This window comes from Astatotilapia calliptera, chromosome 18 (genome assembly GCF_964374335.1).
Source record: "Astatotilapia calliptera chromosome 18, fAstCal68.1, whole genome shotgun sequence".
Taxonomy (NCBI): domain Eukaryota; kingdom Metazoa; phylum Chordata; class Actinopteri; order Cichliformes; family Cichlidae; genus Astatotilapia; species Astatotilapia calliptera.
The window spans coordinates 4,335,476-4,353,027 of NC_137439.1; the positions used below are offsets into that span (position 1 = coordinate 4,335,476).

General features: G+C 40.4%; 1 protein-coding gene and 1 long non-coding RNA gene across 3 annotated transcripts in view; one reads left to right on the forward strand and one right to left on the reverse strand.

The window, feature by feature from the left end:
- adcy8 (adenylate cyclase 8 (brain)) overlaps nucleotides 1–17,552 on the forward strand; it is a 126,015-nt gene that overhangs the window by 96,940 nt on the left and 11,523 nt on the right. For both annotated transcript variants that reach the window (XM_026149144.2, XM_026149145.2), the window contains 2 exons: nucleotides 1,281–1,359; nucleotides 13,230–13,388. In XM_026149144.2, the coding sequence (XP_026004929.2) occupies nucleotides 1,281–1,359; nucleotides 13,230–13,388 (238 nt within the window). The remainder of the gene's footprint in view (nucleotides 1–1,280; nucleotides 1,360–13,229; nucleotides 13,389–17,552) is intronic.
- LOC145421891 (uncharacterized) lies at nucleotides 13,007–14,294 on the reverse strand. The gene is made up of 2 exons (XR_013903267.1): nucleotides 14,121–14,294; nucleotides 13,007–13,301 (listed from the first exon to the last, which is right to left on the reverse strand). It is a non-coding gene; the product is annotated as an uncharacterized LOC145421891 (long non-coding RNA).

The following is a 17,552-nucleotide window of genomic DNA, read 5'->3' on the forward strand; positions in this document are numbered from 1 at the left end:
ATTGTCACAGTCGTGGAAGCAGACTGTGTGGAGTGAGGAGGACCCAAGTGCAGACACACAAAACGAAACTTTGATTTAACTGAGGGAGAGCCGTTTGTTGCAGGCTGGTTAAACAGTCCAAAATAAAAAGGCAAAGGCGAAACTAAACGTGAGAAAACTCTTAACGTGAACATGAAGACATGGATACATGAAAACCTAGAAACATGGCAGAGAAAGCAGGACGATCGGACAAGGAATGAAGAGAACTCACAGACTAAATGCACACAGGAAGTGATCGGGGAAAGTGGAAACATGGGGAAACAGCTGATATGAATCAACAGAATGACGCCACAGGAGAAGTGAAACTAAACACACTGAATATGGAAACAACAGACCCTTCACAATAAAACAGGAAACATTATGAGATGCAGACATGGCAAGAGGAGCAAGATTAACATATCCTCCTGAGAACGGCTTTTTATGTCCTCTGCTTTTGGTCTATAACTTTTGTGTTATTTGAGCTACCCTTCTAAGTCCTGATGTGCTCAACAGAGGACATCCTGGCCTTTTCAATAATATTTCATTTGGTTGGGTGACCTTTTTTAGATCTAACGAGGCAGGAAATTACAAAAAAAGTTAAACTGAGGGATACATTTTCCCTCGGTTCTCAGGAGGATATAATAAAAGTGCAGTTGAAATGTTTTCTACCTGAGGTGTTGTTTCTTGGGTTGAGCTTTTAAAAAAAGCTCTGCTTTTCAGCCATGTAACTGCAGGAGTACTTTCCATCCTCTATTTGTTCTTCCTGTCATATGGAGCACAGCTAGCGAGTGCTCCAGCAATCCTTGGTCAAGTCACTTTACTTTTGGTCTCGTGTCGCCAGCTACTCATATCTCACCATCACATGCCTTTGTAGCCTGGTTGTACTTGTTTTTACGATGTGTTTTTGCCTCGTTGGGTAAAACAAGTTTATTGTTTCCATCTGTAGCTGAAATAGGTTAAGTGTCATGTTTAGTTGGAGGTATGCTCTCAACAACAAAGCCAAACTACTTCCATAGTACTGAAGAAGCTCCCCTTTTCCCTAATTGGCACTAAGTAACAAATAAAATCAGTAAGTAACAAATAAAACTCTAGAATTTCTCTGAAATTCTGGAGTTTTATTTGTTACTTACTGATTTGTTAACACAATTAATTGTTAAACGTCGACCATGACATGCCCCAAGTTTTTTTCCATTAACATGCCTGTCAAACAGACGAACAAGGGCTCCCGTTGAACAGACTCTTCTTTCTTCTCGTTCCAACAGAAACTTCCTGGGAACCAAAGAGACGTCTTTACTCCTGATGGCCATGTTCCTCCTCGCCGTGTTTTACCACGGCCAGCAGGTAAGACCACGCCAGCTTTAACTGTGTCCTAATCAGTGAAGGAATGGCAATTTACACATTTAGATTACTGATTCATCACCTATGAGTGGATTTGTTATGGGCTGGTGATTGAGTTAGAGGACTTCTTGGCTAAATATTGTTATTATCTACACCCATGCAGCTGATTTTTGTGTCTTATCAGGTGGATTAGCTTGTTTTTCTAAGCATCAAAATGTATGATTAAAGGTGACTGAAGGGCATGGATAAAAACAAAAACTGTGACGGTTCCTTTAAAGGATAGTAACAGAAATAACCAGAGTACAGTGGGCGTGAGGAACCCAGCATCTTTCCTGTTGCTATGCAACGGTCTAATTAGAGTTATCAGCTAACGTGAAGTAAAAATAACAGAAGAAGATGACAAACAGTTGGAGTTCAGATGTGTCCAAACATGATGACATAAACGGTTAACGACCTGCCACATTTAACTGGCCTCTGAGAAACTCAAAGCAAAAAACTGTCATTGCATCCTTTAAAAATGTGAATCACTCTTCCAGCTGTGGATGCTGTGGAATCTCAAATACTTTGGTTCCATACAGATGAGGTGACAGCCGTAGCTGTAAGCATTAGACATCTTTGCGTGATGACCCAGAGAAGGCAGGGGTAACATAAGACGGATGTAGCCATGGTGATGTCAGCCGTAGGTTTGTGAAGTCCTGCTGTTAATCCTTGAGCTGAGCGTTTTTGCCATCACCATCTTGGTGCTTTTGAAACCAGACCAATGAGGTGTGGATCTGACTGTGAAATCACACTCTGACTGAATAACCAATGAGCACGTCCTGTATAATCCTGCTTATGAGGAGTCTTATCCGTAACTGAGCCCTTAAACTCCTCAGTAAAGTGTTTACAGAGATCAGGGTGGAGGGAGGTCTTCTGTAGGACCTGAAGTCTTGTGTGAGCCGTATGCATCACCACCTGGCGGCCACTGAAAACAATGCAGGTTTAATGCTTGAGAAATTAACCTTCAGCCCAAAGAGGTGAGAAAGGTCGGGGTGTTTAAGCCTGAAATGAGTTCTTTTGAATCCTCCAGTTCTGTATATGAGGTTTGGGCTGAATCTGCACTTTACAGGAACCTGGGTGGTGGCAAGACAGTTCTAAGCAATTTGTATTTACCTCTTCTGGGTTTCTTGAATGCGGTCCAAGTGTAAGAAAGAAAAATCACTTTGGTTAAACCTCTTGCTGCCTATAAAAGCTGTGACACAGGGCTGTGGGTAGAGAACATTTTAATAACCGAGCCTTTAAACGCATCTGTAATAACATAGGAAACGTCCTGCCAGGTTTTATGATTGCATAATAAGCGACCGGAGTGTTTCTTCAGCAAAGCAAAACTGGCACAGACCACTTTGTTTACACGTCTGATACATTATACAAGCCATTTCTATAAAGATGCAGTGAGACTCAGTGGCCTGAAGGAAACCGGTACCACTGTGCCGCTTTCATGCTCTCGCTATGGCAACCTTTGATCATGTAGTTTAGCAGCTCGGCATTGGTCAGAGACGGCCGTAATTGAAGGTCTTTTGTAGCCTCATGAAAGTAGAAAGCAGCTGTTTTTGAAGTCATGCAGTGGCGTATTGATTTTCTCTGGGTCAAACCACTTGTTTGGCAAAGCAGAGACAATGACAGCTCACAGCATGAAACACTCGCAGCGCTGAAAAGCTGTTTGTGCCAGATGCATATGGCCAAGGGAAAAGAGAGCACACTAAAAAGACTATTTACCCTTAGCAGGAAAGTCCAGCGTGCAAAACAGGATCCAGCTGTTTTTTTAGTGCAGTGTTGATGAACTAAGTGGCTCCGTGTTTTCTGCTAAATACTCCAAATTATCTTTGGGCAAAGTGGATAATCGCTGACAGAGGAGCACTTTTTGTTTTCATTTTTCATGCTTAAGCTCACAGCAGGGGTTAAGTTACAATTTTTGTGGTATATTTTACTGTTTCAAGTTTTAAGTTCAAAAGGCAATCTCAGTGCTTTCCTGTCTGTTTATGTTACAGTTACGTTCCAGCCAAAGACATTAAAGCAGGATTTTGTCTCAGCGTCGAGCAAGACGTGGATCCAACTCCACTAAGCATAAAAGGATCCTTAGATCCTGTACATGTTCAGTCCTTTAGTGTCCAGCCTGGAAGCTTTTCTCTGACAGTAAACACAGGCTGTCTATAACAGCTTTACATACACAATGTGATGTTTGCAAACCCTCAAGCTGGAATCTAGACTTCTGGCTTTGGCGATTCAGGAAAAGCAATCAGTACTTTTCCAGTGTGGTAACTACAGTATTGCGGAAAAGTCACTTTATATTTTACTAGGAACATGGCAAAGCAGCTAGTTATTAGAATATATGCAAACATGCATGGGTATATAATAGTGCTGTCAGCGTTAATCTCGTTAAAATGACGTTAACACCAGAACCAGAACCAAAACAGAGTTTGTGCAATTCTAACAAGCTTAAAAGTCAATATTTGTTATGGCCACCTTTATTCTTCTACACAGTCTGAACTCTCTGAGCCAGCTTCCGCGTCTTTCTTTAAGTAGTCTTCAGGAATAGTTCTGCAGGCTTCTTGAAGGACATTTAAAGCTCTTCTTTGGATGTTGAGATTCAATGCGGCTGAGGTCTGAGGTCTGGGGAGGCCAGTCCATGATGGGTAGTTTTGATTTTACTGGATTGGATTGGATTACTGCAGTGTTTGGGGACTTTATCCTGTCTTTCTTCTCTGTCCCCAATCGGTTGCAGCAGTTGGCCCCGCCCCTCCCTGAGCCTGGTTCTGTAGGAGGTTTCTTCCTATTAAAAAGGAGTTTTTCCTTCCCACTGTCACCTAAGTGCTTATTCATAGGGGTTCATAGGATTGTTGGATTTTTCTCTGTATGTGCTATTGTAGGGTCTACCTTACAATATAAAGCGCCTTGAGGCAACTGCTGTTGTGCTTTGGCGCTGTATAAATAAAATTGAATTGAATTTGCCATGCTGAAAAATGAACACAAAATAATCCCCGACATCACTGACTGAAACACAGCCAGAAACCATGGCAGAAGCTCCGTCATGTTTTACACTTGGGGTAGAAAACACAGTTTATTTTGGGATCAAGTTTGCCGTCTGTACGAACCTGTGACCACTGACATTAGTATTAATTTACATAATGCTTCAAAAAAACCTGCAAACATTTTCAATATGTTTGGACTGCTGTCAAAACACATGTCATTACCAGCATAACAGCAGGTTTTTCACCCCCATTTTCTATCTCATTTCTACTTTGGCAGCCGCTGGAACTAGAAAATACAACTGTGGCGTTAGTAATTGCACACAGGTTGGGCTGAGATTGGAGAAATTTCCCCAAAGAGCAGCAACAAGAAGCACGGAGCAGTTCTGACTAAAACGGACCAAAATATAGTGACACGACATTCTTTTGACTCACATCCGCTCCTCTGCCTACTAGTAATCGACTCCAACAGTAATCAGAAGTCTCACGTTTTCAGAATGGCCCGTGGTTTGTGTTTGAAGCAGAGCTCCAGCAACAGAGGCACACAGTGATGAAGCAAAACAGAGGTAATAATCGTTACGCTGAACAATGGCGTAATGAAGCTCTGGAATGAGAACAGGGCTGAAAACCCACAGCCCTGTCGTCCATTGTTGAAGAAATGCATGAACACAGAGGGTGTTAAAACATTAGTTAGTGCTTCTTTCACAAAAGACACTTATTGTGCTGTGGAGAAAACCCTATTAGAGCGGAGAGATGAAGGAAACTATTTCAGCCTTTTATTCGTCTTCACAGCCTCTTTCATTACGAGAGTTGTGGTTTTATTCAGCGCTCGTTATCTCTGACTGCTGTGTGTAATGTCTTCCCTGTAAAAATTTTCTCACCTTTTCCCTTGATGGTATCTGGAACTGCAAGTGTACAGCTCATTATGCGAGCCCGGGAAAAAAGTGCTGAAAGTTAAGAAAAAGAAAGAGTTTTTGCACATTTATACAATAAGACAAGTTAATGCATCGACTTAGCAAATTTGGCTACTATAATATGTTTTTTGTTGTAGGTAGTTGATTATTGCATCAACAGATCAGCAGAGGAAACTAAGCCAGCAGCCTTTTGCGTAATAAATTAATGGTGGAAACACTGAAGCCAGATGAGATTGTTGTTCATGAGTGCTGCTTCCTGTCAGAGCCGTAATTACATTATCAAACACAGCAAGCACGAAGCAATTCGTTACAGCCATTCAGAAAAAGCTCTTAATTTGAAAGGATTAGGGATTCTTCTTTTTGACACTCCAGTTTTCTGCTGAATAATTTTAAGACTCGAACATTAATCAAGGCCGCACTGCTGGCAGCAATAATACAACACAAATACAAGAAGAATCAAATAATAGCACTCACGTGTAAACCTCAATTCATTACATTATTTCACTGGCTCCAATATCTTCATAAGCTTTCCCAAAATAATAAGCGTCTTTATGCTCAGTCAGTGTAAGCATCGCTCAGTCTAACAAGGATATAAAAAGGACGACAAGGACAAGGAAGTCGTCATCTGACTGCAAGTAGTTGTAGCCTCAGTCTCGGGCTGTTCAGTATAACGATATATATCGGATGACGATATGAAAAAATCTATCGTTTCATTTTACGCTATCGTTTGTTTCATGGTGTCGCAAAATAAACTGTTTACGGCAATATTTTTCATCGTTTTGATGGTCACTATAGTGAATATAACAGAAAGTTCTCTCTTTCTGTTATATTTAAAATAACCACACTACGAACGGATAAGCAACTGTTTTTACGCGTTGTCGTTAGCAACAACGACGGTAAACCCAGCGTGTGGCTCTGCTGTCCGCTTGTTTATTTTCCACCCAAGCCTTTCACAATAAAGCTGAAGATCCTGTTGAGATTTTTCAAAATAAACTGAAATGATGACAAACAGAATGACCAAAACAAAACAAATCGAGGACCTTATTTCTAAACGAGGGGCTCCCTCTGCAGCATGGACATGGTTTGGTTATGAAAAGTCTGACACGGACCTTTACTATGGAAATTATGCTGCAAACCGGTCCCCACCTCAGACTCAAACATGGCAAACCTCTTTTACCACCTACGCAAGAATCACGTGAAAGAGTATGGAAAGAGTTTATGGATGAGAAGCAAAAAAGAGCCGTCAGGTGCTCAAAGTAAACCTTAGACTCAAACATTAAAACTGGCTTTTCCCCGCAGCACGCCGTGTAATACTCACAAAGTAAATAGCGGCCGTTACAACTTATGTCTAAAAATGTATAGTTTCATGCATCGGTCAAAACACTCGACTCCAGGTACAGGACGCCCAGCTGGAAACACTTCACACAAGTCGAGTTGCCCGAAATTTACAGAATTTACAGAAAATGCTACATTTTTGTGATTTATATCGTTGTCGGGACGATAAATGTCTTATATCGGGATATGAGATTTTGGTCATATCGCACAGCCCTACCTCGGTCTTAAAACAACCATTTCAAAGTCATCAGGATCAGAAATTCATTGCAAATGGTCCCAATAATTTTCCCAATAACAGTCACAGTCGCATAAGAGTTGGGATGTCTTAGAGTCAAGGGTAAAAACCCTCTCTGTGATGTACAATATTAATGATCTAAAATGCTGTGAAAAAGTGTTTGCCCCCTTTCCTGAATTTTTAGTTTTCAGCATATTTGTCACACTAAGATGTTTCAGGTCATCAAACTAATTTTAGTGTTAGACAAAGATAACCCCTGTAAATACAAAATACAGGTTTTAAATCAGGAGGAAAAAGGAGAGAAAACACTATCCAAACCTGGCCCTGAGTGAAAAAGTAAAACCTAAAATTGATTGTGCCACCCTTGGCAGCGAGAACTACCATCAAGTGTTTGTGATAACTGGCAATGAATCTTTCACTTCGCCGTGGAGGAATTTTGGCCGATTCTTCTTTGTAGAGTTGTTGTGATTCAGCCTCGTTGTGGAGTTTTTGAGCATCATGCTAAAGCATCTTGATCTGATTTGAGTCTGGAGTTTGACTAGGCCACTGTTTGTTTTTCTAGCCATTAAGAGTACTGGACTCCAGATTATTGTCCTGCATAACCTGAGTGATCTTGAGCTTCAGGGCAAGAACTGATGACTGCACTTTCTCCTTCAGGATTTTCTGGTAGAGAGCAGAATTCATGGTTACATCATTTATAGCAAGTTATTTTTACATCGGATATAACGAGATGCAAACTTTCCAAAAAGTTCCAATTTCCTTCCATCAGTCTACAGAATATATTCCCAAAACACTTCGGGATCATCAAGATGTTTTTTGGCAAATGTGATATGAGGCTTTGTCTCCGTTTTGGTCAGCAGTGTTTTCTCCCTGGAACTCTGTCACAGATGATATTTCTGCCCAATCTCAAGAACTCTGACCTTAAGTGAGGCCTGCAGTTCTTTTGAATTTGTTCTGGTTTCTTCTGTGACCTCCTGGATGAGTCGCTGATGAGCTCTTCAGTAAGCCAGCCTCTCCTGCGAGGGTTCACCACTGTTCCAGGTTTTCTCCATTTGTGGACGAAGAGATTCCAGCGAACCACGGTGAGAGACAAAGCCTTAAAAATGGCTTTGTAACCCTTCCATGACTGATAGTGATTTTGTTTCTCAGCTGTTTCTTTAGATTGTGGCATGATGTATTGTTTTGAGATCTTTTACCCTACCTCTGTTTATTGATTATTGGATAACTTCTAAATAGTTTTAGACAATAATCTGGCCTGGGTGTGGCTAGTGAAAATTCTGTTAATGATTTAACAAGAAGAGCAATTACTTTTTCAGATAGGGCCAGGTAGGTTTCAGTAGCTGTTGTCCCTTAAAAATGAAAAGCAAAAAGAACTGCAGTTTGTATTTACTCAGGTAATTGTTGTCTAACATTAAAATCTGATGATCTGGAACAGTTAAGTGTGACAAATATACAGAAAACTAAGAAATCAGGAAGGGTGTAAGTACTTTTTCATGCTCCCAAGCTCAAATATTCAAGCAGCTTTGATGTGGCAGATTTTTGAGCTTCCTGACAAAACCCAACGAGAGATTTGTGCCTCCTCCTGGTCTTCAGATGGGATCTTGCTTTGTTAGGCAAACGTGTAAACCAGTCCACTATGGAACCACTTTCACGTACAAAATGACATTTTTTTAAATTAAAAACTAATCGAGGGCTTATTGTCATTTCCAACAATGCGTTGTGAAGATTTCCAGGTGGTTGGAGCATAAAGGATAAAAGCCATTATTCTGACCTCACACTGAAGGCCAGTCATTGGACCACGTATGATTTAAACCAGAGTAGCTATCAGCCATGTCTGTCCCCCCTCTCCAGCTAGATTTAGCTGAAAGAAAAATGACAGGATTATTGTTTTTATTTTATTTGTTCGCCTAAATCTTCTTTGTTTAACATCCTCATACATTTTAATGCTCGTCGGGTTGTTGGGCTGTCACATTAAGGTATATAACTGTATAAATGGAGATTACCTGCAGTAACCACAATGTGTGAGGTGACTGCAGCTCCTGTACTGAGTAACGTGTTCGTTAGAACAGGAGAGCGAGGTATTTTCTGTACAGTTAACAGAAGCCATCGGTGAACAGCGGAGGTCATGTTGGCTAACGGCGGAGCGACCCGCTCTTTCACCGGGCGCCATCTCATTATCCCACCGACTAACGGGGCTGTCAGGCTTTGCATTCGTAATTAGAAAAACAGAAAATGAGATTGAAGTTTTTGTATTCACTCATATGATTAAGTGACTAATTGTTACCGCGATTAATCACAAAACGGTTTCCGCTGAACGCTGGAAAGAGTCGCTTAAATCCTCGCAGGCTTTTCAGCCGGCCCTCAAAATTAGTTTTTTTTTCTTCCTCTCATCTGCAAGTATTAAGTAAATGGTGGTGACTTTTGTTTGTCTCTAATGTATTCAAATGACTTGGTATTAACTGTGCATTCAAAACATCGGTTTGTGTTGCTTATTAGAATCCTTTTTCTGAGCTTCAGATTGATCGCACCCTCATGTTTTACATAATTGATCTGGCTTTTAGCAGATTTTTTAATTTAGCCGCCTGATCCAGAACTGCGGCTCAGCTTTTTCATCATCTAAATGAAATAAACAAAAGACTTTCCCCTGAACTTTGGTTACACGTTTAAGCAGTTAAGTGATTAACAAGTGCCTGTTTAGGCTCGGGTGAGAACACAGACAGGATATGGATTTCCTGTTTTTTGGAGGTTGGGGAAGATTTGGGGAATATGTGGAGAATAAATAAATACATTTTTATTTTTAGGTATAACAGATAACAAGGATAAGGATGGTTGGGACCATTTCTCTCTCAACTTCCATCACATATGACTAAATCTCAGAAAATGTTGCACGGCTGCGAGGGTGTTTTCATCAGATATGATGGACACCGTCGGTAATGTAAGTAAACGACCCAACCTGAAACCAAGTGATAAGACCACAAAAGAGAAGCACAGAAGCATCTCATGTTAAATAAGCACAGAAACGTGTGGTTTCATCAGGTCCCATCATCCTGAGGCCTTTGGTTTTGCTGTTCTGCTTTATAAAGATCATTCTCCTTGTTTGTCTCTCTGTCTTTTTGTCCCTACCTGATCCCCATTATCATGGTGCACTTTCCCTTCTTTGCTACATGCCTTCATTTTCCTTTAGCTTCCATCAGCTCCTTATTAAAGCTCACATTTTGTTGGCTCTACTTTTCAGTTTTGGGGTGTCTTTATTCCATTCCTCTTTAGAATTTTAACAAAAGTAGAAGAAAAGAAAAAGATTTTCAGGGTCCTCTCCTTTGGTCTTATTATTATTCTCTGTTGCAGGTTTGATTTCTAAAGACCCATCGCTCTGAGTATATCACTCTGTAATTTGATTCACAATGTTTGCAACTCATGACTTAAAAAACTGATTTTCTTTGACTTTTTCTTTTCTTTTACCAGCAGGAGAAAACAATACAATTACTTTAGTGATTGTATTGATATTTTCTTGCTGGTAGAAGAACAGCCAGAAGGCATAAACATCATTTTAATCCAGTCTTCTCCACATCGAACATCCAAAATGTCTTGTTTTGTCCACAGCCTCTAAAATAACTTGTTGTTAATATATCTATGTACATTTATGCCAGATGTTGTGCTTTTTTGAAGCTTGTCTGTGTTTAAATCTTTTGTTGGAAAAGCAATCATATTACTATGTTTAGTACCGAGGAGATGGTGGTGTTGGGCTGCCACAAACGATTATTTTGATAGTCGACTAATCAGATCATCATCCACTGAACGTAAAACGTACAGCTTATTGCACCAGCAGCATCTGGTCTTATATAACTATCATTAGCTTACAGCTTTAAGTGTTTAAGGTCTGTGCTAACTAAAAATAAAGACAAGATGATAGTTTATTAAATTTTAATGAAATTTGCAGATTGTTTCAGTGAAGTTTAATAAACTCCTTGCTATCTAAAATATAACAGGACACCGGAGTAAATTCTCGAGCATCTCACACTTCTGATAATCAGCTGTCTGCTTGACGTTTATTCCGCTGTGTAAAAACTATAACTTTAATCTCAGACAAACCGATTTACTCAGGAACAAATAAAATACTGAAAAAAAGGCAAACAATAACATTTTTAAGTTATCTAAGTGACTTATATATCATGTTTAACCTGAGTAGCGATAGACGGCGGTGGGTTTGAAAACGATCTGCCGGAAGTCTGGTGTTCTCACGGCTCTAGTGACCTAGCCCCCGGCTAGCTATCGAGCTAGTGGGTAACAGACGTCTCCGAAAACGTCGGAGTGCTTTTGAAAATATGTGGTGTCCTGATAAACTGAGCAGATATTTGAGGTTTACACAGCTACATTCTCGCCTGAAAATATGTTAAAAGTTTTTTTGTGACCCAGAAAGAATAATAAGAGTAATATTAAAACTAACTAGCTGCCGCCATTGTTGGAAACTGAGCTGGGCTGCGCTATGAATTCTGGGACACAGCTTCTTCTTCTTCTTCGGGGTTTAACAGCAGCTGGCATCCTTGTACATGCAGTGCTGCCATCTTCTGTTTCAGTCCGTTATTACACTCTTAAATCCTGCTACTTATTCCTGCGTCTTTTGGGATCTTACAAAGCTTCAAACGACGCGTCGACTATTAAATCAGTCGTCGACAATTTTGATAGTCGACTAATCGTGGCAGCCCTACAGTGGTGTCAGACGACGTATATTTTCATTCACTTCTTTTTGACGATTTAGTTCCTTCGGTGAAGTTTAGATAACTTGAGGTTAGACTGAAGAAGACGAGTTTCAACCCGTGGTCTTCATTGTCAAAATCAGACAATTTGTATGTCGAGCCAACCCCCTGAAGCTGAGCTTCAAATCTCCTTAACAGCATGCAAAAGTATCACGCTATTTCAGCCTTGACTTCAGAACGAGGGCAATAATTAGGCATGGCCGTAAGGGGTCACTTGTCAGGCAAACATCAGCGTAGGTTGTTTTAATCGTGTGAAGAAGCAGCGCTGCTGTTTTTCTGCTGAAGAGTGCCTTGTTTGTTTAAAAAAAATAAGCCTGTGTGTAGATTTGGAGAACTGGGCTATGCAGTTTGGTGAAGCTGTGTTCAAGTCTCTGTATTTTAACCCTTTAAAACCGGTCAGAGCAGGCACGCTCCGTTTTGCGTAACTATTTTTAAATCCCGGTAGCACTGCAACCACGTGAGCTAGCGCAATAATTGTTTTTGCATATGAAACCGGAGGAGTTGTACTTACATCTTATGGCATCAGCTTGTCCTCGGTCACAGTTTCCTTCCACATATAGCTTTGCAAAAACTGCATAAAAAGCACTTGCAGCAAAAAAAACCATAATATTCCAGAAACAGGCTTTGCCGATCCGATCAGCTGTTCATAACACTTCCTACGTCCATCAGCACAAACTATCGCATGTCCGTTATGTCCTGCCCGAAACTGGAAGTGACGTCATTGTCGCGGAAATGTAGTTTTTTACCACCAAGGCCTCATGAGCCTATACTGGTGTTTTTAAAAGTTATGTTTGACTTTATGACTTTCTGTGTCGTTTCTGGGATGCTTAGGACTCATATTGCACTGCTGGAAATCGTTTATTTTGATGCATATGCTGTTTTTTTTGCAAATTTGCACTATAATATTTATTTTCGTTTTTCCTGCAGTGTATAGAAATTGGTGTATTTCAAAAATAAAACTATGAAGACACTCAAAATAAATTTCCTGTGGTGGGAAACTTGTTTGTGCAACTTTTTTGTATTTACAGTTTTGAGGGATAAACCTCTTAAATTTCTCTAACTAGAAATATATGTTAAAAAACAAAAACGATTTTCAATTTTTTTGTAGTTTATTGCAATTTTTTGCAATTTATGTAATTACTATGCACTTAATGCATGCATATTATTAACATTTAGGCTGTAATGGTTGTATTGATGTATAGCAACTTGAAATGCTCCCAAAAATGGCTCCACAGCATGTAAAAATATAATATAAGCTCTGGCGGACTTGGTTCTATGGTAGGTCTTAAAGGGTTAAAATACATCAAAATGGTTTACTGATATCAGATCTCATACACTGGATGTTTGAGCTGGTATATGCACAAAGTACAGTAAAATTATGTCGGGCCAAAGAAGATCTTCTCTGCACATGAAACAGATGAAGTGTTTAATCTGCAAACAGCCACAATGGCATGAATGATTAAAAAACACATTAATAACTCATCCAAATGATTTGTTTAGTAGCCTGAATGAATTATACGAGTGCAAGCATCCACTGGTGCTAGAGCACACAGTGGCACTCCGAACTAGGGTTTCTGATTTGTGACAGTTACTGATCTGAGGTGCTCTGCCTTCATTTTTCTGTCTTCAGTTGGAGTACACAGCACGACTGGACTTCCTGTGGCGTGTCCAGGCCAAGGAGGAGATCAACGAGATGAAGGAGCTGCGAGAACACAACGAGAACATGCTGAGGAACATCCTACCCAGCCACGTGGCCCGACACTTCCTAGAGAAGGACCGGGACAACGAGGTCTGTGCAAAAACCCGCTCACACCAAAAGTGGTTATACGAGTGGTTATGTTGGTTTTTAGCAAAAAAGCGGTTGAGTCGATCTGGATCTGGAGGTGGGGAAAAGTTCTTTGAGTCATTTCGTCACAAATACACATCAAATTGAAATATGAAAAATTGAGAGGCCTCCAGTAAACCAAAACCTTTGTGATATCAGCAACTGCTAAATAACGGTAATCAAATTTTCATTGGCTAGCTGGTTGGTGTCTGGGAATATGCTAGCAACAAATCGCCAGAGGGATCCGCACCCAGTCTCTGGGCCTGTGTGACTGTGGCTTCCTGTAAGTGGGTGCTCTGGTCACAGATCTAAGCTCTTGACGGGCACTTTGTTTTTGCAGTCATACTGGTCATGAGACAGAATGCAGGTTTCAGACACGACGTCTGTGTTTTATATACACTATGTTTTTTTCCTGTTCCTCTTTCTCAGTATTGTATTAACAACATATTTGGGGGGTTCAAACTAAAAGTGGTCTCACTTAAAATGAGTTATAATTTCTTAATATAACTGCACCGTTACAGTTATTAGGATGCAGTGGGTCAAGGCTGAATCTGATTGTAGGGTGGATGCTTGCAGCAGACGTTTTGGGTCATTGTACTGTTGTCAAATTTTATTCTTCTCTTGATTCAGAGTAAAGTACCATTTCCAGATCTCAGTTCTCTCAGCTAGCATTTGTGAATCACAGCCTGTTATTACCTTCAGGAATGATGAAGTAGACACAGGTTGTTTTTTAGGCCACTGACAACTCGAAAGATTAATGTTTTCAGTAACCTGTCAGCAAACGATAGGTCACATCTGAACATTGGACTGACTCAATATTTAGTGGTTTTATAAAGCAGCGTCTCCTTTGCACGCTTCGCCTCATTTTTTTCACCACAGACCTGCTGAAAAATGAGTCCCCTGTGTTCATTACAGTTCGTTCGCCGAGTCTCGGTCTTGCTGCCTGCAGAGAAAAGAAAAGGCAGTGTAATTGCTTTTCAAAGACTTTACAAAGTGAGAATTGGTGGGGCGGTTCATTCAGCCAGAAATCTTTAGAGACCTTTTTTTTTTCCAACCCATGCATTCGATTTGATTTTAATAACATGTTGTCTGTCTGTCAGCACACATTGATTTGTGTCTCTGGCACAGCGGTGACTCAGCTGCCCCAACTCTGCAGAGAATTAAACTTTTCACAGTCACTTTTTGTTCACCTTATCGCTGCCGCTCTTCTTCTGGTGCTTTTAATTGTCCCCAAGGGGAGATAAAACGAGAGCACAAATTTACACTCAGACTTACCACTAAATACTCGTTAGTAACAAACTAATAGAATTTAACTCAAGATTTGTATCACACAGCAGGTCGTATGATTAGAAAGATAATGCCAGTAAAAATGCTTTCAGTGACTTTCAGTGCAGGTGAAGCTTCCAGGCAGCTGCAGCAGCTGCTGTCTGCATGCCTGTCAAAGAGGCCACGCTGCTTACTTTAAACTTTCACAAAATCCAAACAGGTGAGTTAAAGATCACTGCATCATCACAAAGGAGAAATTTAGCTGTAGAGGCTGTAAACCTGTAATTTGATCATGAATTGGTTCTCGCACAAACACAAACTTATTTATTAGGAAATTAGTGATACATAAGTGACAGTCTAATAAAACAACAGAATTTCAGTCACTGAAACAAAAGCACAAACCTGCCACATGGTCTGTAGCAAAAAACAACTCAACATTAGTTATGAAAAATCCTCCAAAAAGCACCAACAGCACAAACACAGCGGTGAGATCCAGTTTAATGAGCCAAGGTGAAGCCAGGCCAAGACAGTGAGCGGGTACAGCTGCACACATCTGGACAGCTGTCAGTCAAAGCAGCCCTGCCCCCAAGTCCACTATCCAGTTGGATGAGTTATAAATAATAAACCATCATCACAGTTATTATATGACACTTTTTAAAAAATATATTTATACAAAGAATCAAATACACACAATGAAAGAAAATCAATGGGTGGAGAGATGTTATATAAAGGATTAATAGCAAAAATCACCTTGATAAGCAGACATCAAGCATACAGTTGCAGGAAGAAATTCTCCAGATTATGACCCATCTTGCAAGTCCAGGAGAGTAGGGCTGGGTATCGTCACTGATTTCTAGAATCGATTCAATTCCGATTCACAAGGTCCCGAATCGATTCGATCCACAATTCGATTTAATTCGATTCGATTCGATTCGATTTAAATCTGGGAAATTTTGACAGTCGGAAATATAATTCAGATCAGAACATTTACATATTTTTGTATCTATAAAAAGGAAGCTGACACTCGCAAGACTTTATCCAAGCTGTGAGCATCACAGCAGATGCCTTTGTGTCAAAGTAGCTGAAGATAAAACACAGAAAAACATGTAGGTGATTTTCCTGGCCTGGGATTTTATAAAAATATTCTGCAGTACATCGAAAACGAAAGAAAACCATTAATTAATGAACATTACCTCTGACGTTACAGCGGTTTTATTAGAGACACGGCTAAGCATTTTGCATTTTGAATAATTTTAAAAAGTTTCAATTTGTTCAGTATTGAACAGCAGAAATGAGGTTTTCTTTTCGGAAGAATGTAAAAGGGAAAAAAACAGCTGCCGACAGCGCTGTAAGCAACAGTAGACTTGTGCATAACAAGCAAGCGAATAATGCAGAAAGCGAAACTGTTCGAGAGAGAGAGAAGGGGGGGGGAGGGAGAGAGGGAGAGAGAGAGAGCTGCGCATCGCAATGGAAGCAAAACAGTAAAAGAATTCATGACGATGTTTATGTGAAGCGTTTGGATCTTCTTTTGCTGCTGATTCGGTCAATATTGTTTGGAGAGAGATCAAACTAACAGCTTTAGAATCAGCGCATAAAGGGCGTGAACACAAAGCGCGGACCCGGATCAGCGAGCTGTCGGCTTTCAGCCCCGACTGTGAGAAAGGCGACATCTAACTGATTCTGATCCGCTGTGTGATTAAGTCTATGTGCAGAATCCCTGTACCTGCTCTCATTTACTGTTTGGAGGTTCTTGAAATTTTGTGAGATGTCACCAGAGATTCTGGCATTTCGGACAAAATAAATTTATATTAAAAAATCGATTTAGGATTTTAATGAATCGATTTTACGTTATCCAAGCCAGAATCGATTTTAATCGATGAATCGATTATAAAAACCCACCCCTACAGGAGAGGTTTCCAGATGCCCTGAGAACTGCTCAGAGACTTCCCTTTGCAGCAACGAATCTTTTTGGAACAAGGAGGTGATGGGGATTTCCATTCTTGTAAGATTTGCCTCTTTGCAGCAATCGTCCCTATCCCCGTGTTTCCTTTGGTGAGATGGAAGTGGCCTATCAGAGGAGCCAAAGGTGGCTAGGGTGCAGTCTAGTTGGCCCAGGCCTCCCTCAGACGGTTGGCATTAACCGGAATAACAAAAACTTTGGCGAACTGGGAAATCAGAGGTTTAGAGGTTGGTTGACCAAAAAAGATAACAGAGAATATGATTTTTAGGTTTAGCGTTAACATCGGGGATAGACCCACGCATAAATGTCTAATTTGTAGATACTGAAAAAGTTTGAGCTGAAACAGCGCAATCCCCTCCTTTTCCCTTTGACACTTTTTAACTTGAACACTATCCCTTATGATAAAGCCACCGTGTTGATATATCGATCAGAGATTATTACGTTAAGGTTATCTGTGTTTTTGCTTAAAGTGCAGGAAGAGGTGACAACAAAACAGCTTCTTGATGCTGTTTTTCTTCCAGTCGTCCATTCTTCGTCGCTCTCCTTCACCAGCTCAGTAATACCTGATGCCACTGGTCTGCAAACACACCCGTTATCACTAGTCCTTTCAAATTGCTGTATTGTCCTCTCTTGCCTCCTTGATGATCAAATCTCCAATGTTCCTTTGCCTTCCAAACAAAGGTCGAGCAACCTATGAATTATGAATGTCAGGAGAGGAGAGCCGATATCATTCTGCTTCTAATTAAAAAGGACACGATTAAAAATGCATCCATTAGAATAGTTTGACTTCTAATCACTTGTTGCATTATTAATCAGGATGTTTGTTGTTCTGTGATTTAGATACCAGAGCACTGGGTTATTAATAGGCTCCCACACCCCTGAGGAGGTTTTGATGATCTTTG